General features: G+C 38.2%; 1 protein-coding gene across 1 annotated transcript in view; it reads right to left on the reverse strand.

The window, feature by feature from the left end:
- babam2 (BRISC and BRCA1 A complex member 2) overlaps positions 1-24562 on the reverse strand; it is a 91913-nt gene that overhangs the window by 36359 nt on the left and 30992 nt on the right. Inside the window, exons 5-6 of the mRNA XM_042774556.1 lie at positions 17046-17240; positions 13632-13706 (exon numbers count right to left, since the gene is read on the reverse strand). Coding sequence (XP_042630490.1) covers positions 13632-13706; positions 17046-17240 — 270 coding nt within the window. The remainder of the gene's footprint in view (positions 1-13631; positions 13707-17045; positions 17241-24562) is intronic.

The raw sequence follows: 24562 nt of genomic DNA on the forward strand, positions 1-24562 counted from the left end.
TCAGACTGACAACAATTATGAATCAAGGCTCAGATTAGGCACTAAAAGGTGAACTGACAATTTAATTTAGCTGTTGTGTGTACATGGCCTTTGAGCTCTTTTACTGTGACTCGTGTTTTACACAACTCATTGCAATGCTCTACCAGGTGACCTACTGAGCAAGTTTACTATGTTAGAAAGGCCATAGATATGGAGCTGGTTATGTGATGCACCAACATTTATTAGTTTACAAATCATGCATTATGGTAAAAGTATTTTGAAGTCATAACTGTGCAAAAAATATGTCTCTATTAATTGATAATCTGACACGTAGTAATTATTTGTGTCAAAAGGAATGAAAGTTGCTGGTGTTTTACTGCCACTAGTGTTCATTTCAACTTTTTGAAGATATGCATAGGGAAAGCTCTGACTTAGTCACCATCCACACTTAGACACTACAAAAGGAGAAAAAAAAGAATGGATAGGGAAAGCTCTGACTTTGTTTGGAGGTAGCCTTAGACAGTACGTCCTGTAAACCAGAGGATATCAGCCATGTGGCCGCAACAGCCATGCCATATAAAACATTTTTATCTTAAGTAAGATTTTTGGGGATAACAATACTGCATCAGGTGTGCATGTTTACAAGCTCTGTGATCAGCAAAGATGAAGCTTCTCTGCATCCCTCCCACAGACAGCAGCAGGTGCCCGACAGCAACCCTCCAGACTGCTGCAATATCTACACTACTTCAAACAGGATGCCACCCACCGTTTGGAGAATTTCGGAGCACCGTTCTTCCCTAGGGGCTATAACAGAATGGATAGGTCTTCATTAGCTGATGCAGCCCTTTACAGTAATAAAAGTGAGTTTACACACTAAGACCAGAAATTTAGCTGTGTCTGCTTGTATTTTAGGGAGCTGAAGTCTGTGAATTTGTTCAGAGCCACATGGAGACAGAATGCGGGCGGGTCTCTTTTTGATGTTTCATGCCGTTTTTATCACTCCCTCACTCACTGCCTATTCAAAGCAGCAGGGCAGCCAGATGTTTATCCAAGAGATACATGTGATAGTGTCTTACCATAATGCCTTCTTAGTGACGTCTGCAAAGGCAAGCATCGGCTTTCCTATTGTTGATACTTAGGTTTAACCCTAAGTATTCAAGTTGGCATGCATCTCATAGACAATTTATTAAGTGGATAAAAATCCCATAGGCTAACAATGAAGGATGGACTCAGGCAAAACCTACATACCATAATACCATGCATAGAATATCATAGGGTCTTTTGACTGCAAATTACCTCTAGCAATCATGCTACAAACCACATAAAACATGTTAGCAGCTGCTCTGCAGCCACCCAGAACACTCACATCATGTGAGCAAACACACATACACTACCAGTCAAAGGTTTTGGAATAATTATGCATTCATTTGATAAAAAAAAAAAATTATATATATAGTAAAAACAGTATTACTGTGAAATATCACAATTTAATATAACATTTTTCTATTGTAATATATTTCATAATGCAGTTTATACCTGTGATGATAAAGCAGAATTTTCAGCAGTCATTACTCCAGTCTTCAGTCTCACATGATCCTAAGAAATCATTTAAATTATATTATAATGGGTGTGCACTGGGTTCAGTGGTCTGACTTGGGTTATTATGTCCAAAATGTTTAATTAAGTGTAATTACCGTCATGGAAATATGAGACAAAACAAATGACAAAGCAAACATCAACAAAGATGCTGGATTAAGTCAAACCTATTAATAATAAATTCCTTATGTATGACCTGGCTTTAATACCACAGTAATTAATATAAACAGAAATAGCAAATAATTATGAAAGTGACAGAGTGTAATTACAATAATCACAGACTATTAAAACATAAATAGAATACAGACAGGTGTGGATTATGCTTCTAGATCTCTGTAATGACACAAAAGCATCTTTAAAAGTATGATCACCTGGCACTTAACTTGTTCTTTACTATGATGACAGGCAGCCAAAACAGCGACACATTTCTATGCTTTTGCAACCAAAATGCCCACTTGCGACACACACCGGATGTGTAAATGTAGAGTCAGCAAAAATTCTGTTCCTTTCCTGTATTTACTGCTAAAGATTTTGGCACATCACCCAAGGTTGGACCGCCAAGATAACACCTTTCTACGTACTAAACACATGGGAAAAAAACGTGAAAATTGTGCAATAATAAATCAATAAAAGCAATAACTAAATAATAGTTCACTGACATATAACATTTCTGTTGTAATTTATTCACCCTCATCAATTTGTATGCATTTGTGTGTCTATCATGAAGCAAAAAATAAAATATTTAGCAAAAGGTCCTAGCTGCTCTTTTCCATATAACAATAGCAATAGCTTCAAAAAATGACTAAATAGACCATACAAGTCCATATGATTTTGTGTTTGTGTTCCATAGAAAAAAGGTAAAAAAAGTTAGAAACAGCATAACTATTTCTTTAAGCTAGCAATATGCGACTTTAATGCATATCCTGGCAAGATTCAAATCTTCCAGCTTTTTTCACAGTGAGGGAAGAAAAGATTTCAGAGAGACTGGGCTAAAATCTTTACTTATTAACTTGGCTCCCATGCCAACAGACTGCTCAGATCCATTGTCTTTCCAACCAATTTGACTCTTGTTTGTGAACTTCTCCTCTGACATTTTATTTTGATCCTTAGGCCCAGCCCAACCTATAATTTGGCCTCTTAAACAGCAGCGTGATTGTTTGTCGGAGTGATGGGCTTAGCTGCTCTTTTCAGTGCTTCATCGCCTGTTGCATTAAAGATCTTCAAACCAGCAATTATCTTTCTTTTTTCCCGCTTGTTTTTTATTTATTTATTTTTTTTTACCCATCACACTCTGAATAAAAGTGATGCTAATGTCAGGGGTATCTCAGCTAAACATGAAGCAGTGGCATTCTCGAAGGTTCACAGACTTCTGATGGGTTTTTGCATAGATTTTGCTAGCTTTATTGCTATAAAAAGGCACAGGTGAACATTATGAATGTCAAGAGAAAGAAAATGCAAGTCATTATTGTCGCACATTGGGCCAAAGATTGTATACATTAAAGTGAGTGAGATTTACATCTTTTGAAGAAAATAAAAGTTAAACAAGCCCATGCAAAAATCTCGCAAAGGTTTGTGGGTGTTTTCTTGTATGTTTCTTTGCAGTTGCTTGGATGTTCTCTCCTAAATGCTATATTACTGACATTCTTTACACACACACACACACACACACACACACACACACACACACACACACACACAAACACTTACACACACACACACACACACACACACACACACACTTGCATTTGTGGTTCATTGGGACTCTACAAAGGTGTAATGGTTTTTATACTGTACAAACTGTATTTTTTATCGCCCTACACCAACCCTACATCTAAACCTACCCCTTACAGAAAACGACTGGCAATTTTTTAATTTCATAAAACACAGTTTTGTATGTTTTTTAAGCCTTTTATTTTATCGGGACACAGGAAGTGTCAGTTTATTTCCCCTCTTACAGATGTTTGCTGTGGCGCGGCTCTGGTTTCTGATGGCCAGAGCAATGGTGGAGAAACAGTTTCAGAAGGAACCTGCAATTACTTCAAAGCTCTTAGGATTCCTTAGGCCTGAGTCAGTGTTTACTGTTGGAGCGCTCGATCTGCCTGCAAATTACGACTACTGGCGTTGGCATGAAATGCTCTACAGTCACGCACAAAGCAGGGAGTGTCTCAAACATGCACAGTGTGCCATATATAAGAATCTGCTTTGATCGCACAGGTGCACGGTGTAATGTCAAGATATTTTCTCTTTCTTGTTCTTCTTTCTCTATGACTAGTCGTAAACAATATTATTTGGCAGCTATACTGCATTATTTGGCAACTTGAAAGAAAAGCATAAAACACAGATTTGATTGGGACGTTGATCAAATAAACATTTTTAAATGACTTAAAAATTCCCACAATCCATTACAAAAAAAAAACAATACAACTTATACATAATTCTAAAAATTTTTGCATGAAATATTTTCTGAATGTTTTACACAAAAGCAACAAGACTTCATTTACTTAATTTAGCCAGTTTTTTCTATGCAAATAATTAACTGAAACATACTGGTATATATTTTTGTAGACATAGGAAGAAAGTACACAAGGCCGATGGAGAGACTCCAGTTGAAGCAACTCGACTGCTGGGCAGTTAATTATATTCTGAATGTCGTCCTAATGAAGGGTTTTACAGTCATAGCCGTTGATGTCATACCACAATGTCCTCCATAACACTCTTGTCAGATCCATTTGTCCATGTTTGCACAGCAATAGATGGCATGAACAATTTTTTCTTTTTTTTTCTTTTGGGAAGTGAGTGAGTGAGTGAGTTAGTGGACATGGAGTGCCAATGAGATTATGAGTGTTCTCGCGGTGGTATGGCACTGCAGTTCTGTCATCACATGACTCAACATGCTGTGTTGGGCAAACAGTTCTCCGAAAACATTGCAGCCACACTAGAGAAAACTCACCCTTTATCAAAGGAAGACAAGAAAGTCCTACGCATGCTTTCTCAAAGCAAAGAGGAACTTTCCAAAACATTCTCTGCTTATGTGTTGCTCAATTCTTTGATTCCAAATAATGCATAATCCCAGGAACCGTCAGTAAATGGCAATATTTTTAACAACATCATCTCGACAGAAGTGAAGTTCTTGACATGACCTCTTCAGTCAGTTTGACATATCTCGACAGCGGTGCTAATACATGAGAGGATAGAGACTCCACATGCAGCACAGAACAGATAAACAAACAAGCAGCCAAAAGCTCGGTGCTGCTGCTGGCATAAAGCTGAATGGTGGGTGTAGGCCGCTGTTAAAAGGGGCTTTATGTCACTCTGCTCTCTCCTAATCTGAGCTTTGCTGGAGCGGGGAGAGCCGGTCGGGGGTGGTGTTTCAGAGGAGACGTCAGGTGCTCAGATTGATACGCCTCTGAAGCGCTGAGAGATCACTGACAGGATGTGGGCACTCGAAAACGTGTTTCATGAGTCTCAGAAATTGTGCGAAAAAGGACTAAGAGAATAAACAAGTGCAAATAAATGTCTAAATGTGTCTAAACAGTTTCAGCAAGTAATTTGTCCGCACCGGCAGAGGAAATGCTGCGTGGCATCATACAAACATCGATTTGATGTTTAATAAACTAAGCTAAAAACTAATGAGGTTTGACTGGGGCTGTGGCTTCTGAGTGACAAAGTAATAGAAACCAATTATGGCAGACAAAAACACATGGAAGAGATAGCTTTTACTGTTTGTTGCTTTATACAACTGGTGTAGGAATTTGTATTAAGAGTCAGTGTTTGATTCAAATGGCACTATGTGTCTACTGTTGACTTTGTAAGCACTATATAATTACAGATGTGTACAACAGATGACAGATGAGCTAAAAAAAAATTGTTAAATAAATATAAAGCATTTCCTTGATTTCCATGTCAGATGTCTTACCCTTCAGTATCCCAGTGCTTGACATGCACAAGAAAGTGAGTCAATTAAATTCAGAGCCCTTATAACACGGCACGCTGCAGATGAATCATAAACCCCATTACAGGAGCACATCTGATGTCAGTCGGGCAGCACAGTTTTTATGATTTTATAGTCTGACTGCTACAATAATATTACTCTCTTACATATTAATTGTTGCTAAATTAATCAATTCTACTATTAAAGGCTGATAAAAGCAAATGCCTCAAGATAAAGTTTATACAAGAGTGAAGAGGTTCTAAATCTGAAGGGTTGTATCACACTAGAGCTTTTGGAGTGATTCTGTCTGTCGTCAGATGCCTTTTATTTTGTACATGTGGAAGCACCAAACTGTAATTAAGTGCACCTGAAGAGGTGGTCTGGAATACAACTCGTATAACAGTTTGCAATTTTTTCCCAGAGTAACACTTACTATACACGTCATCTAACAGAAGAATGGTGCTGTATGTGATTATTAAATTGTACAAGTAATTTACAATTGTAATTTTGAAAGTACAATAAAAAACTTATTTTTTATGTAATAACAATTTTAACACCAACCTAAAGATGTTAGCGAACAACCTAACCATACCAAACCTAAAAGCTAGTTTTTACCTTTAAAATATATTAGGACAGAAAATATATAAATTGTGTAATAATACTTTTGTCATACAATATCCTACAAGTCAGTATCTCAAGAAAACTACATCCACACCAACAGAAAAACTAAATTCCTTGGTGCTCCACCTTAGATTTAAAAACCACACATTTAGTTCTCAAGGTTTTAACGTCTGAGCCACACCTGAATAAATCCAATGTCGGCCTAAATGTTAATCGTGTACAACGCCCATAATTCGGACAATAACCTTTGGAATAATCTTGGATTTTATAATCACCGTCATACACATTTTCCACTTTAGATACAATATGATCCATTTCATATATGACGAATAGGATAGGACAGTGTAAACAAATACAAAATTTTCTATTTAGGTAGCAATGCCTAACAATACATCTCTAAACAATGTCTAAATAAACAAAAAATCTCTCTGTCCGAAAATCAGGTAGGGAAAGGAAGAAAAAAATAAGGAGTGACAAAATGTGATCAAAATGAGTGACAGCTCATATCAAAACCACAACAACTTCACATACAGGTTAATTTTTAAATTACACTCTGTAAGATCCAAAAGGATCACATATTAAACATATGGAGAACAATCTTTGTCATTTGTGCCTATGACAGATTATGTGACGTCAACCGGTGCCCATGTCAAGAAAATTAATGGTCTAATTCAATGTGCGTTTAATGCAGCAGGGGATTTCTATGGCACTGACGTTAAAACAGATTCATTAAACCTCAAGCCTCAATCATGTTTCTTTCTTTCTGTTTCACACCCACTCTCCATTTCTCTTTGTTATGGTCAATGCATATCCCGGTTTAAAATCAAACCATGCCCTGGGCTGTTGAACAAAAGTGCATGACAGTGTTTATTAACTTCTACCCTCTGGAGCTTGATCTTGTATGCCGTTGAAGACAAAAAACAAATCACAGAGGGGGAAAACATTTCCTCTGACATTTTTTTTTTTTGCTTTAATTTATATAATAATCAAGATTTTGATGGGCACAGACAGCCTTAAAATTAATTCTTGCATAAGAGCATAATGATGAGGTTACATTTCTTCTCATTTTTCATCGTTTCATTTTTTTTCAGAGAAACCAAGATACACTTTATATGCAAAATGTTTGTCAGACACGTCTTAAGATCTCATTGAAGGACTGAATTAAAGAATGGGAATAAGGGAATAAGGGAAGAGAACATTAAAATGAAGGCGTCTCCTGCATAAATGAGGCTGGGGAATGGAGGAGTGGAGAAAGGCACAGACCTCAGGGCCAGCTTCACCCTGGAGGCACTCTGGCAACCGACGTTAAGAGCGCACTTAAATCAAGAAGGAAAAGTACTCCGAAAATAATTAGAGTAAAACTAATTGGCCAACTATTTAAGTTGAAGTGGCATGAGGAAGGGCAGGGAGGCTGGTGAATATAATGTGGCCGTCTGAAGGTACAGAGACTGTGGATGTACTGGAAAAAAGCAGCAGAGAAGCAGCACATTTTATAAGACAATTTACAGGGAGTATTCGGCACAAAAATGAAACAATGTAATAACATATAAAGCAAAATTCTTCTGATGACAAAGCAAGGATGCCATACTCATAAAGGTGATCCGCAGTACACACCCACTGTAGCGGCTCAGTGTTCTCATTTTAGGGAGGTTCAGTTACTTACAAGTGTTATTTAATTTATAAAGAACCAACTCAAACATAGATGTAAGAATATGAACTGCTTAATTTTATGTTTTCAGTAAGATTTATTAAATATAAAATGTGCCTGCCATTGTGCGTTTAACTTGAATGACACCCGTTTTAAGTCAGAGTTATTCATTCACTGATTTGCTTTATTAAAAGCCTACTTTGAAATTGTGTTGACAAACATGTTTATACTGCATTATTTTCAATAAACCAAGTTTAATGTAGCAAGAATAGACATAGCAATGTATCTGGCTGCCATGACAACTAGACACATGCTTGCTGCTGATCTACATACTCAGTAAAATCTAACACATTCTCACTCCAAACTCGCCACATTGACCCTTTGGTGTCACTTTTTAATGCACACGGCACCCTGTGCTTAATTTTTCGAGGTGCAGGGTACTCCGTCATTTTAAATAAGAAACCGTTGGCATCTATATGCAGATACAATGGGCATGGGGATTTTATCAACATGATTAAATTATATATTGGGTAATAATTTAGCCATTATTACATATATGTTGGGGTGTGATGTACAATTTAAACAGTCACGACTATTTTTAATCACTGAAAATGATCCCGCTCCGTTAACGTGGTCATATCTCCTCAAAAGAAGATACTCCCAAACATTAGCATGGTGCAATCGTTCATGAGAAACACAAAAGTTTCACAACCAAAGCAACCAGCAGTTTGTGAAATTGTGCACAGACTGCACTTTATGGTGGATGTTCCTCTCACAAATAAATCGTTTTGCCTCGGAAGACTTGAAATATTAATACTTTTCAAATAAATTGTGACTGTAGTTGTATCTGCCTTTTATATCCTGTGTTTTATACTGACAAATGGTAGAATTAGGGGTAGGGGTTGGGTTACGTGCTCAAAAAGGTGTAAATAGTGTAATGTAAATAAACCTTATGTTTTACTCTGTTCTTTGCATAAAGATACTGTATGGCTTTAGAAGACTCAGAATGCAGAATGCAACTTGTCTGTAATACTTTTATACTGCTATTTGGGCAGTTTTTGCAATAAATACCTGTGTCTGTATCTACTTTTATTTGCCTGTTCCATGTTTTATATTGCTGACAAGTTGGTTGATTTAGGATAGGGGTGAGGTTAGGTACTCCAAAATATGTAAACAGTAAATGCAGGAGTTCTATTTTTACAAATGCATGAAAAGAATTATATGCATCTTGATCTGATGCATAAGGCATACAACTCAAAGCAACAGAGTACTTTTCACACTAAAAAATTACGCTAAAGGGGTACCCTGTACATTAAAAAGTGACAACAAGGACTCCTGACCAAGCGTCGATTTGTCAATTTGAGTTGGGAGTGAGAATGAGTTGCAAAAACACTTAAAGGGGTCATATGACGTTGCTTAAAATAACATTATTTTGTGTATTTGGTGTAATGCAATGTGTTTATATGGTTTAAGTTTAAAAAAAATATATATATTTTCCACATACTGTATATTATTGTTTCTCCTCTATGCCCCGCCTTTCTGAAACGCGTCGATTTTTGCAAAGCTTAGCATTGTGAAAAGCGAGGTGTACGCTGATTGGCCAGCTATCCAGTGCTTTGTGATTGGCTGAATACCTCAAGCGTGTCAAGAACTACTCTACACTGCTCAAAACTTGTGTTTGAATCATCAGTGGCAAATTCTCTGGATTTGAGACTTTATACTTTGCAATTTTATAGATCTTCTTCATGTATCAAGAGTTGTAACACTCCAAAGAGAAAGGAAAAACTGAAATCGCATCATATGACCCCTTTAAATACGGTACACAGGGTGAAAATCTGTAGGTTTACAGAAAAGCTAAAATATGTGTAAATAAGTGTGACTGACCAAATCGACTGATCCCCCCCGCCAGCTCAAATGCTGCATCAGATGTTATATTTTGCATGTGAATAACCAGAGTGGTTTTTTGTTTCACTTCTGACATGAACAAACCTGTCATCTGTGATTTATTTTGCTTTTGCATTTTATTTCTGGTGTGAATAAGCCTGTCTTCAGTGATTCGTTTCGCTTTTCATTTCACTCTTGAGTGTGAATAGGCCTGGAGACAGTGCTTTTGAACCTGATTTTAAAATAAAATGTGTTTACAATGTAAGCATAACATAAATACTTGTAATTACAAGATTTGTTGCCCTGTGTTGCTGTGTTACACATTTGTGCATTCCAATAAGTGTCCCTTGCAGATATTAAAACCATGATAGAAACAGGCCTCCAGGTTTAGCTCTCACTTTCATTCTTTCCCTTTCATATTTAATTAAAACAATCACTAATTCCACTATAGTGACTTTACTCAACAGCAACAGATTGGCCCTTTAACAGCAGCCAAAAAGCAACATGTAGACCTGGGATGTGACTCTCCAGAGTTGTCTAAAATAATCAACGGCAGTGGCGGTGGTATCCCTGAGGGCCAACGGCGCAATCCTCCTCCTCACCCGCTGCACAGGAAGTCAGGTCCCGGCTAGCGGTCCGTATGGCTCCAGTGGAGTGAGACTGATCAGGCTTGTCACAAACACAGAGCCTCAGCTCGCTCCACCAATGGCTGTGCAAACTAGGACAGCTGACATTTAGAGCTGAACGGGTACCACGCTGAACCGAGCAACAAAAGAGCAGTGAACAGTGCTCAGTCCAAATCTACTGGATTGAACTGTTTGTACTGATGCACTTTTTTTTTTTCTAACTTGAAAATTATTGAAATTGGAGCATGCCTGTTTAGCATCAGTTTTTAAACATAAAATATTTTAGTAAGGGTTAGGGCTTCTACTTCGAGCTCCCACAGTCAATCCAAAGGTAGAAAGACAAAACAGCAATTGCGAGTCTTTTTGTCCTTACCAGGAAAGAAACTACCGATGCCTGATAGGATTGCTACACTACACAATTGCCATTGTCCTCTATTTCTCTCCAGCAGTGCAGTCTGCTCTCATGACAAGCCCTCGATGCCCTGAGGGACACAAGAGGATTTTGGAAGGTAAGCATGTCCAGCCTACTAAGATAAACCAGCGAGATGGCACACTCCAGGCAACTATCATGGTATGCAACACAACTCCTACCGATGCCTACACAGCCTCGCTCTGCTAGCAGAGGGCAAAGGCAATCATGGAGGGGAGGGGACGTCACTGAAGATTTGATGAAGATTTAAACAGTCAAAATGTCATCTACCAGCAACTTGTTAGAGGAGTGACAAAAAGGCAGTGATGTTTGCTCACTATCAAACGTATCATAGATTCATGTAACGGAACGTATTGGACAGGAAGAAAATGATGGGATCCCCACACCAGAAATCTTTGACCTAGTGATAACTTAATTCTGTATTTAGCAATTACATTGTCCTTTCTCCATTGTCAACAAGAGGCGGTGATATTATATATAATTAAATCAATTTTATTTTCAGCTTAGGATGGTACTGTCAAGCAAATGTCAATGACCACATTTACATTACACTAAGGCCCATTTAACAATTAAGCCAGGCGTGTCCCGCTCCTGGAGGGCCAACGTCCTGCAGTGTTTAACTGTAACCAGCCCCGACACTTTTGCCTGGAAGATTCCAGTAATCCTGAAGACCTTTATTAGTTGTTTCAGGTGTGTTTAATTATGATTGGAGCTAAACTCTGCAGTATATTGGCCTTCCAGGAGCAGTATTGGACACCGGTGGGTAAAGCCTTAATACCAAGAAAAAAACTAACTGCAAAATCTCATTTTGGCTCCAGTGTCTCAGATAGCTTAACCTTCTAGAACTTAATTTGTCTTGTAGTAGCAGTTATCTTAATTTGGACATGCGTAGATATAAAATAATATACTGTTAGGGTACCTACACACTAATGAACATTTTCAACAGACAACTATAACTTTGTATATCTCCAAAATTCAGATTAACAGAGGTATATGAAAGCTTTGTTATTTGGATTTCAAGTAACCAGATTATTACCTTAAAGGCCCCAATATACTCTCTTTCTGATAAAGTTCTGGTTCATTCTTTGCTCAAGGGTAAACAGAAGTTTGAAATAGCTGAGCAATAGTATACTGTTTGTGAACATTGCAAAGTAGCTCATGAGCAATGGGAGTGATGTTCAGGTGAGTATTTAACTATGTGCTGCGAGCTATCCTTTCAGAAACACAACTAACACACAACAATAATGCCAGTGATGAGAAAAGCAGTTAAAACAGCATCTGATCATAGGGATGTGGATATGATTGACCCAATGAGCAGTTTGGCACTCCAGTTCATGTTCATACTTTTACTCATGTCTGACCTCAACAGACTGCGTGAAGAAATTAAAAGATTTCCCAAGGCAAACAAGCTAGACCCCCAAAGCACATCCACCTATGAAGTAATCTTCATAGACCAACGGAAGTCTGAACGTGTCGAAATGACATCACACTTGTTCGCTCTTTGATTTCACTTGAAGTGTATAATTCTTTATCAGACATTAAGCATTCACATGTGCATACATGTCTCATCTTTAACAAACCTCAGTTGACCTAATCTGACAATTAATTCAAAATAATTCTTCACTCAGACAGCAACACTCTTCATCAACATACAGATTTGATTTTCAACTGTAAATTGTCCAGTGCATCCCTTTGAACTTTTCTGGCTACATTTCAATGCCAACAAGGCAAATTTGAGTGCTAATTTACAGAGCTTTCCCATTGTACAGAGGCAGACATTCCACTGGCTTTTCACAAGCACCTCTTACAGAGCTAAATCTGGTCGTCAGTTTTTCTGTGGAAAACGGTCAGTGCTTGAAGCCATCTATGGTAAATCACAACAAACACTGTTGAACAAAAAAAAAAATCTCAGTAGAAGACACGCAGCTTAAATTGATGTCAAAATAAAACAGAGGACCTTACATTATGATAGAAGTTATATTTTCTGTATAACATACTTGGACCTGCTGATATCAAGGCAACGGTTTCACGGAAAACTGGAAACAAAATAACAGAAATCTGTTACAAATCAGTCTAACATATTTTTACAGTTTTGTTTTTTTGCAGTTTGCAGTGAAAAAGAATACACAGCAGCTTTAACCATACATGCACCATTCTTTCTTTGAATCAGAAGAAGACCTACAAATATATAATGGATCCTTGAAACACCAAGTTCTTGATATGTCAAGCTTCATGACAAATTAGCTGGGAATAATGACCCTACAGTGGTGACCTTACAGACGGCCTCTGACCTGTGGCTAAAGTGAGTTTCAGTGGAATATGGTCCACTGGGAGTGAACTGTACATGTCTATGCATGAGTCTAGTGTACAGTACTGCTGAGGTACAGAATGCTGAGACGGTGATGCTGATGATGACTGCTATTTTCCATATGTTTACCATCATTTCAGCTGTCTTGGGGAGGACAAACATGGCTCCGACTGGAAAAGGCCATAGAGCAAGGGCCTCCTGAGGCCGTACACCCTCTCACGCACACATGAACACAAACATACACACGGTAGTGTGGCAGATGGGGAAACAGAAAAAGGAAAAAAACAAAACCAAGGAAGGGCAAGACACAGGGTGACTGGAAGGGGAGGCAATAGAGAGAGGGCCTGCAGACACAACACAGCTCAGAGTTGATTGGGAGTGACAGGCTGCTGATTAGTCAACTCGCAGCCTACACACACGCACAAACAAGAGCAGAGAAATGAACGCTTGCACGAGAGCGACCTATACTTACATGCACTTTTACATGTAATGTTTTGTGAAGATATTTTCATGCATTGATAAACAGATAAACAACCTTTCACCAAACAAATCGAAGAAATGGGGGTTTATGATCTTCCCGAAAGTTTGTATTAATGGATGGATGTTACCTTGAGAAGATAGACGGGAATGTTGCTAAAATCCACAGGGAGTCTGAGAAGAAATCGAGCAGAAAACTCCCCCGTCTAGAAAAAAAAGAGAAAAGCACATAAAGAGCATCAAATAGTGAACAGGCACACACACTGTAATATTCCTCACATAGTAACCTAATTGTTAATGTAATAATTCTGTCATTATTTCTCATCCTCATGTTGTACCAAACCCACTTGACTTTATGCATGCCATGGAACACAAAAGTTCAGCAATTCTGAAGAATCACCCTGATCGCTCTTTTCCATCAAATTAAAAAAGCTGCATTAAAAAAACACCCATACCCTATGTCTATGACTGTTAGCCATGTACTGGACCAGCAATGTGTCCATACTACGGCCCGAGATGCTGGGATGGGCTCCAGCGTCTGTGCAATCCTACACAGGACAAGCGGTTTGGAAAATGGATGGAAGACACATAATAGACTTTCCTAGTCTTCTGGGCCCAGTTGTTCAAAAGTAATCTGATTAGATTGCAGTTGTTCAAAAAATCATATTAGATCACATAATTCAGTCCAGTCTTAGTTTTGATCTGGATTAACTGTTCAGTTTGTGCTTTTTAGTTAAACTGGGATTCCTTTGTTTCAAAAAATCATAATTATGCTTTTGATTTTGAACTACTTCAGAATCACTAGAGATTAATCAGTCAAAATTATTTTCTAACAATTAAAATAAAAAAACACAAAGTCACCCAATACTGACTATTCTACCTTTTGTTCGTCATAAAGCTAGTAGCCTACATTGTGAATTGTAGTCTTATTTACGGCACCTGTAATCTGGATTTGGTAATCTGAAAAGATGTGGATCCAGTATTGCTACGAAAACCTGGCACAAAGGTAAAATGGATTGCCTGATCCTGAATCCAAGGGTTTTCCAAATCTGGATATTGTAATTCAGATTTAAACTTTTGATCAACTAGGAGTCAAAAGATTCAAAATCCAAAATTTATTTAGGCTATTATTCACTGATAATCTACAACTCAACCTTCAGCTGTTGAAAGCAACTACTGCATCAGTAAGTGAGAAGAACCAAATTAATTACATTTGGGAAAGAATAATTTACATCAGTCTTGTGAACTGGACCAATGATTAATTAAAAAAGATCTGAGTCACATAATGTAGAGCAGCTTTATACAGTAGCTGAATCTTTTATAACTTTGCAACATGTTACTGAACTGAATTGAATAAACCTTTAACAACATTAAGCTAACTAATGACATACTGCCCTTCTGTAGAGGTGCTTATAGCTGAATTGAACTTCATAACTGATCAACTTTGCACTGTTATTGAACTGAACTGAATCAACACTGAGCTGACTTAAGCAGAATGATGACACCATTGTCTTCTGGAGAGCTGCTTTATAGCTGAACTGAGTTTGTTTCATAACTGAATTTTGCAACACTGAAAAAATTGAATCAACATTGAACTGAGCTGAAAAATAACAAGAGCTGTTTTAAGGCTGAAATAGAATTTGCTTCATAATTTATTAATTTTTGTAATATTAAATTTTTTTTTTTCCTGTTTATAACTATAAAGCTTTTTAAAAAATAATCTGCATTGTATAAGTGACATGGCATGTGGCCAAGTATGGTAACCCATACTCGCAATTAGTGCTCTGCATTTATCCCATCCTAAGTGCACACACACAGCAGTGAACACACACACACACCGTGAACACACACCCGGAGCAGTGGGCAGCATTTTTTTGCTATGGCACCCGGGGAGCAGTTGGGGGTTCAGTGCCTTGTTCAAGGGCACCTCAGTCGTGGTATTGAAGGTGGGAGAGAGTGCTGTACATTCACTCCCCCATCCACAATCCCTGCTGGTACGAGACTTGAACCCGCAACCTTTGGGTTACGAGTCCCACTCTCTAACCATTAGACCACGACTTCCCTTTTTGTTTTTTAAAGTGTTGCTTTAAAAATAAATGTGAATTGACTTGACTGATGTCAAATGATTCATTTACAAATCAGAAATCACTACTTCTGTGGCAATAAGAGCTAGGGTGTATATCTTGCTTTTCAGTGAATAAAGGCTTAAATTAGTCTGTTTGTCAAACAAATCTATTCCTTTAACTATATTTTTGTTAAAGGAACTATATTAAAAGGACTTTGACTATATTTTTAACTTTGTATTGTTCGAGGTGGTGTGCATGTAGGGTTGGTTGGGTGTATGTGTGTGTATATATCAGCAAAAGTAAAAAAAAAAATTCTTGTTACATTGTCAAACAATGTACTGATGCATTGGCCAAGCCACTATTGTCAAGGTATAATTTTGATTCAATTTAAAATAGAAGTAAAATACATGTGAGAAAGTAATGCCATGCTCCCAGTGTTCACTTCAAATGTTCTCTAGAATAAGTATGGCATAGCCATATCCACTTTCAAATGTAATTCGCTGTATGACTCCTTGTTTCATATAATATGCATAACTTTGGTTACATCTTTTTAAAATTACACAAAAGTTTCCTAATCATAGGTTGTTATCCCACAGACCACAGTTCACCACATCCCTTTAAAGACTGAAGCTCATGAAGCAACACACTCACACTCACGCCCACAGGCCAACATACTACACTCTTCACAAAAACACGACCATATTACGGAACCCTCTGTGTGTCCATTTGTGAGGGAGTGTGTGTTCATTTTTGACCGGTTGTGCAATTCGCTTTGCACTTTATCAAAAAACCCACTGCCTTGTGTGTGCATCCTGTGACATTGATGCTAGGCCCACGACATTCAGTAGTGTGTGGTTTTATCAGAACACCACATACTGTGCATAAACTTGCTGGTTCAAACCCCAAATGGGACGACTGATTACCAGTTACCATTGTGCCCATGAATAAGGCACCTAATTTCAGGTTGTTCCAGGAAGTATATCTCTGCAATAAGAGAACTACCTGTAGCACAGTAGATACTATAAGTGTCAGCTACATAACAAATCAGTACTGGTAATTAGAGAATTACAGAGGTAGACTTTAAAATGTGAAAGAAATAAGGCAGAGAGTTTTTACCACTTCAGTCAATTAGTTCATTAAATTTCATTAAGAGAAGGTCAGTTTACTTGAAGTGGAGCTAAGTGATCCAGTTCTCCAAATATATGCTTTAGTAATAGTGGGTGGTGTGATTTGGTGTGTTTAATATATTAATGAACCATCTAATGTCTATTTGTTGATAATTTAGGGAATTGAATACTTTATTTTATCCATCCAAGGTGATTCCCTGCTTTTGGCCTAAGACACAGGAATAAGCTCCAGCATCCCATTGACCCTACATAGTGGTTTGGATGGATCAATGGATGTTTATCACAGTCTCACTGAATGGAAACTTTTACTATTATGTTAATGGTAATGTATAAGGCGATGCAGCACTGGTACCCAGCTGTTCTTGCGTCCAGCGTAGATCTCCATACTGCGCCCATAGTTGGGGTCTTCCAGCAGGCTGCCATATTCAAAGAGCAGGCGGGAACTGTCACGAAGCCGCTGGCACTGGTACTGATGATACTGCTGCAACAGCTCTTTCACCAGCTGCAGGAGACACTCCGGTTTACCCGCGTCCCACGACACCAAGTGCTGCCGGAGGAGAGAAAGAGAGTGGGAGTCAGCATTTTATCACAAAAAAAGAAAAAAAGAGTAGATTGGGAAACCAGAAACATCTAAAACTTTTCAACCCACTTTTAAAGATTTTGTAAAGCACACATATTGAAAAAAAAAAAAAAAAAACTTATCGCACAAACATAAATGAAAATTAATGGCTTAAAGGGATACACCACCCCAAAATGGAAATTTTGACATTAATCACTTACCCCCATGTTGTTCCAAACCGTAAAAGCTTTGTTCATCTTCAGGACACAATTTAAGCTATTTTGGATGAGAACCGGGAGGCTTGTGACTGCCCCACTGACTGCCAAGTAAATTACACTGTCAAGGTCCAGAAAAGTATGAAAGACATCATCAGAATAGTCCATCTGCCGTCAGTGGTTCAACCGTAACGTTATGAAGCAAAGAGCATACTTTTTGTACGTGAAGAAAACAAAAATAACGACTTTATTCAACAATTTGTCTCCTCTGTGTATCTCCGCATCACCGTATTGTCATTTTGGAGAATATCTCCTTAACACAGGCAGCGTACACTCTTCTGTGTCAGCCGCGCTGCATGGATGCGCTGTTTTCGTTCAAATCAAAGCATATATACATGTGGAAAACGTATCCTTGTGTCGTGGCCAACACAGAATAGCGTACGCAGTTTGCATTCAGCTGATATTCTCCAAAATGGCACTACGGTGATGCGGAGAGACAAAGAGGAGACAAATTGTTGAATAAAGTCGTTATTTTTTGTTTTCTTCCCGTACAAAAAATATTCTCGATGCTTCATAACATTACGATTGAACCACTGATGACAGATGGACTATTCTGATGATGTCTTTCATACTTTCCTGGACCTTGACAGTGTAATTTACTTGGGAAAATATCTTAAATTGTGTTCTGAAGACAAATGAAGCTTTTATGCATTTGGAACGACATGCGGGTAAGTGATTAATGACTAAATTTTCATTTTGGGGTGGAGTATCCCTTTAATTTGAAAATCCATTCAAATCCATTCACAACTAAGTTTATTTTTGTAACATATTTCAGAGTTTCATTATGGCTATTTAAAAAAATATCTATGGTAGGGTACTTGATTTTATCCATCATGAATTGAAGGTAAAAAGTGGGCATTCAGTAAACATACAACTCTGTTGACACCCATTGGCTGAAACTTAAGTGGCTCTAGTAACATTAGTCGAACAGGAAAGTCATTTCAGAGGAACAGGAATGTGTATTATGAATGCAAATATGGTCAATTTGATTTCATTTTGCCTTTAAAGTTAAAGTGTGAGATTTCTGTGCCACAATACAGAAATAAAGTATGTTTTATAAAGAAAAAAAAAAAGGTTTTCTAAAAATTACCCCATCTACCATGGTTTAAAGAGATACTCCCACCCCACCTCATGCCATTGGCTGAGACCACTTAATGTCAGGGCTGTTTAAAGTAAATTGTTGTGGCTTTTTGAATAAGAGAAAAAAGTAAGGTGGCACTTGATAATATTTATATTATCAATTATGAGAAAACTTTTTTTGAATGATGTGCATGGATAAAGAATTTAAATAAACACTACAAAATTACATTAAAATAAGAATTTTGATTTCACAGTGACTTTAAACAGTATTCATACAAGTATCCAAACTTATGAGCAAAATAACCTGAATACATGTGCCATGCTTTTGGCATATTACAATAAATAATTTCAGTGTACAACATGTTCCTAGAACCTTAAAGGGGTCATATGATGTTGCTAAAAGGAACATTATTTTGTGTATTTGGTGTAATGCAATGTGTTTATACGGTTTAAGTTTCAAAAAAATTTTTTTCCCCATAATGTACATTATTGTTGCTCCTCTATGCCCTGCCTTTCTGAAACACGCCGATTTTTACAAAGCTCATCATTCTAAAAAGAGTGGTGTACGCTGATTGGCCAGCTATCCAGTGCATTGTGATTGGCTGAATACCTCAAGCTTGTGACGGAAATGTTAAGCCCTTACCATACTGTGAGTGATGCCATCTCCCGGCACAACGAGACAAAACCAATAAAACCCATTACAAACGAGGCATTTGTTACATCCTGTGGGGACATACTTACTGATTATAATGACTTATACTGTCTTTTTACATGTTACAATCAATATCAAACCAATAAAACGTAAAACCATATCTGCATTTGTGATCAGAGAAATGACAAACAACAAGCACTACTCTAAACTGCTCAAAACTCGCTTTTGAATCATCAGTGGCAAATTCTTTAAATATAAAAAATGTACTTACAGGCTGTGAGTCAAAAGTGCTAGACTGTACTTGCAAAGTTGGAATTGCACCACTTCATAGAAACAGCCTTTGTGCCCAGAAGCATTGTAGGCTACTGGTTCAGGTAACAGACCTCCGTAAACTGCACTGCACACATCTGAATATTTGGGTTGAACTGTTATGGAACGTTGTTGTAAATACAACTTAACCACTGATTTCTAGTTGTGTCCTCTTTTGGAAGGCCAAACAAAGTAGTTTCACTTTCACAACCAAACACACATGTCTCCACAACATGGCGGTAGCAGCAACAGCGAGAATAAAAGTTACACCTTCTTTCTTTGCATGAACATTTGGGCAGTGTTATGCAAATCTTCACACATTGTGACAGAGACATGTGGGGGCTTGTTAGAATGAGCTGTTTTAGAAGGGCATGGTTGACTCTTAACTTTTATAAAGAATATCTCTTTGAATTTGAGACTTTAGTCTTTGCAACTTTACAGATCTTCTTTATGCACCAAGAGCTTGTAACACACCAAAGAGAAAGGAAAAATGTTTAATTGCATCATATGACCCCTTTAACTGTTTTAAATTCATTTTAAATACGTCAATTTTTAAATCATTTCCAATGTTTTAAAATTGCCTGTTTTATGTTTTTAAAATTGCTTGTTTTATTTTTGTTATTATTTTTCTTCATGATTATTTTACCTTCTTTTATGTAAAGCACTTTGAATTACCATTGTGTACGAAATGTGCTATATAAATAAACTTGCCTTGCCTTGCCTTGCCTTTAAACTGGCTTTATGAATCATCAAGTTATCAAAATTTCCTCTTTGAACGATGAAAGGGTGTTTCATATGGAATACACATTAAATACAAACTGTAATGGTGCTTTTCCACTGCATGGTACGGCACGGTACGGCTTGGTACGGTTCACTTTTGGGGGGTTATCCACTGGGTACAGCACCTGGTACCTAGTACTTTTTTTAGAACTACCTCGGTTGAGGTTCCAAGTGAACCGTACCATTACCAAAACGTGACGTGCAAACTCTGCTGATCACGGATTGGCCAGAGAGAGTCGTCACTACCTGCATCACAGAACTTGCAACACAAACACAAAAGAACCGTTAGATTTGAAACAGCACAGCCAGCAAAGGATCGTACTCAACTGTTTTGAACAAGTTGCCCTTTTTTAACAACCAAATAGTTTCGTTGTCTGTTGTGGAAGTACAGACGTTCCTCTCATTGATAGCAGAGGAGCGGATCCAGCGAGAGCTTGATGGGGCGACGCGGAATGAAAAAGTTTTTTTAGGAGTCGTGGCAGTAGAGGTGGCGCAACTATAATGACATGTGAATAATCCCACCCACTCTAAAGCGATACTAAACTACAGTGGAAACGCAAACCGTGCAGAGCCGAGCTGTGCCGTACCATACTGAGCTGTGCCGAGCTGAGTCGTACCAAGCAGTGGAAAAGCGCCACAAGTGTAGTCTGCAAAAAAACTTCAGAGACTTTTAGAGATAAGGAAAAACAACAACAGAAGAACCGAGGTAATTAAAGTCAGGTGGCAGTTTCTAAAGTGCTGAGCCGGGGCCTTATAACCCTTTATTGTCAAAATGTCAACTTGATGTGGTGATTTCCGCCCCTTAGCACTCCCCCTCCCAACCATCTTGAGGTGGCAACAACACAGGATATCCTGCACCGGCACGGACACTTTCATCTCCTAACTACGCACCCCAAGTCCAGAAGCCAAAAGACGATGAATTCCAGCTCCATTTCTTGCTAAGGCAATGTGCCACAAAGCATGGGAAATTAAGCCACTGAAAAAGAGGAAACACTGTTCTCGCACAGTTCTCAGATAAGACAGTATAAGACCTTGAGTCTGTGCCATATGTTTAATGCATGCAGGGAACAATGGCTTGGTAAGAAAACTACATTTTTGAAGGTTCAGACAGCAACCGAGCGCAGACTATTTCCAGTCTCTCTTACTGCAAACACACTGCTATAAGGGAAAGAAGTGAGTTGAGTGGGTGTATGCCCAACACAGAGTTTGCATTGCCATGTTCTTGCGCACTGCGTGAGCGGGAAAAGGCCTACATGCCAACACGGTCTACTTGCCTTTCCTCCTCTCCTCCTACAGGCTGATCTCATTTGCATAGGTGATCCCAATTTGCATGAGTTTCCCTGACTGGAGCAGTGCACAGGTATGCAAATTAAGAGTGAGGGGGCAAAAACCAAATTGCCACCTTTTCACAAAGTGTTCCACCATTCTTTTCACTGGCCTAATTCTACCCAACAGCCAGTTCTGTCTCCGAGGCCCAATTGCTTGTTGATGCGTGATATGTACACAAGTTGAAATTAAATTTAGTGACACTGACTGAAAATAAAATTCAGAATATAAATTTTTGCAAGCAAGTAAATAAACTTAACGTATCTTGCTTAAAGAACAGCTCCTTGTCAAGGGTTAAGAATTTGACAAATAAGTATTCCTGTCATTGCGAGGCACAAACAAACACAGACTGTGTTAAAATGAGTTTGTCAAACACTGTCTTGGATTTTTAAATGATAGCAATGCAATTTCAACTTGATTTTCATCACTCCCATGAATCATTCCATCTACAAGCCTGACTGAGTCACATACGAGCAGAAGAGAAGAAAAGAGAGGGGACAGAGCACGCCGTCTGTCCACTGAGGCACACATTACACAACTTATTAACAGCACAACCCACAGCATACAGCTGAGCTCGTTACATTTCTTGGATCAAATCAAAGCGTCTTTTCATCTTTAGTTAATGGAAAAGAGAGGAAAAAATGGAAAGGAAAGATAAGAGATGAGCTCTTCACCCGTGAACCAGGAATGAGGGAATGATGATCAGGGAAAGAGTGTTTGTAGGGCAATCAATTCAGGAATTTTTTTTTTTTCCTCAGTAATAGTAAACTGGTTGGAGCCACTGCAAAGTGGTTAGCATAGATGCTCTGATACATGATAAACTGGTGCTCAAATAGGCAACATCAGATTGAATCCACTTTGTGACATTCCTAGTTCCTGTTCCTTCAGTTATTTCCTGTCCTTAAAGTGCTTCACTGAGCTGAAATTTAAACTTAAAACATCTCAAGATAAATGAAATAAAAAGAAAATCTAAATAAATTTTAAGGGCTTCAAACTGAACATCTCATGGCTCAATGTCTTATGGACTATCCTCCATTGCAATCACATGCCCCTTGGATGGCCAACTCCTGTAGTTTGGCCTTCTTAATCTTTGGCCTTGGCTAAACCAGCTGGCCACTCTCTCTCTAGCAGCAAAACAGTTACAACATATAACAATGTTTAAACGTTAGCCCCAGATAAATGTGCGCTATATCCAATAGTTTGTGCAGAGACGCTTCAGGACATGGAGGTGCCAGCATGATCACTTGCATTTTTTCAGTAGAAATGCCGTCATTTTTGCACATAAAGGTTAGAGTAATACATCATTCGTAAAGGGTCTTTTATCTGTGTATAACAGGAGTACAAAAATGAACCGAAACTCACAGACATGATAAATATATCAATAGAAAGCTTTAAATGATTTCTTAACAAAATAAAACAAATCGAAAACAAAAACTCTTTCATTATAATCATAATCCGTAAAGATGTATTTCTCTCTAAAGGTGGGTCTAATGAGATGGCGAGTCAGGATCAGCAACTTCATCCTTGCGACAGGCTCAGAAAACACTAGTTCATTAGTAAATAATTCAAATATCTCCTTACTATTTCCCCGTCACATTTATGGTAATTACTTTTGCCGGTGCTTTGCAGCAAGCTTGAGCCTATTGCGTGCATTTGAACGCAGAACTGTGCAGCTGCGCTGCTGCTGCGGGACACTAAACACTGTCGAGCCGCTCTTGACAGTCACGGTAGCACGGTCTCGTGTTGTTTCCACCAGCGCGGCAATTCTTTTTTTCATCACTAATTGATGGATGTCTAAAATATAAAAGTAAGGAGAAGTCTAAAACAGGTGGGAGGCCCGGCCCACGTCTGAACTATGACGTGAAAATTATCCTGAAGCCCGGCTCAAGGGGCGTAAAAAGTCGGGGTCCGTCGGGCTCGGGCTGAAATGCAGGGCTCTAGTGTCTGTTGTTGAACCACAGGGAGACTTTCAGAGTCGCGGAATACTTTTTTTTTCCCTTGAACGGCTGGTCGCACCGGTGCGACCTCTGTTTTTTTTTTTTATAGTTGCACCACTGAGAAATTAGGTGGCATGTATGAAATATTGCCACCTAATTGCCACCTCTAGAGCCCTGGTATGAAATATTTTTTGTACATATGTGTGTGTATGAGTGTGTCTGTTTAGTTTTTGTGCAAAAAATGGTGGTGGGGCGACTCAAATGTCCTTATCAGAATTTTGGTGAAATTTCCTTTTAGCCAACTTGTATCTACGTTCATTCTGGCATAGGATGCCTACATTTCTCAATCTAATCCAAATTTCAATGAATATCATTCAGGATATTCACTGAAGAATTTGTGCCACTGATAGAAATTATGTTTCATTTTGACTTTAAGAAACACTTCTCAATGTTTTATTGAGTCATGGGCTAAACAGTTATCTTTTCCACCCTGGTTAAGAATTACGACACCCTAAAAACTATTCCACTGTTACAGAATTTCTAATTCTTTACAGGATCAAGGGGTCATGAGAAAGTCAACATTTCCACATACGAGGAGTGGTTTTCTGGATAATGTCTCAAATCTCTACTTTAAAAGTGAGATGACATCATTGCCCAGTATCACTCCCCTTGGTAGGGAGTAAGACCTGTGTGAAACAGTTATTAGACTGCCATTATTCATCACATTAATACAGGGTGGATATCTCCTATGGTAAAGCTAAAGATAAATAGTAGATATACTGTGGTTAGCCACGTTACAAAGATCAAATCACAACAACGGCATAGATTTCCAGAAACAAATCAGTCAGATCCATATTTACAGGGTCTTGATTCATTTTGAGATTAACAAGAACATTTCTGTTAAAATATCATTTGAGCCTAGGCACACAAAGGTATTCTCCATTAACAAAT

The sequence above is a fragment of the Cyprinus carpio genome, chromosome A17 (assembly GCF_018340385.1).
Source record: "Cyprinus carpio isolate SPL01 chromosome A17, ASM1834038v1, whole genome shotgun sequence".
NCBI lineage: Eukaryota > Metazoa > Chordata > Actinopteri > Cypriniformes > Cyprinidae > Cyprinus > Cyprinus carpio.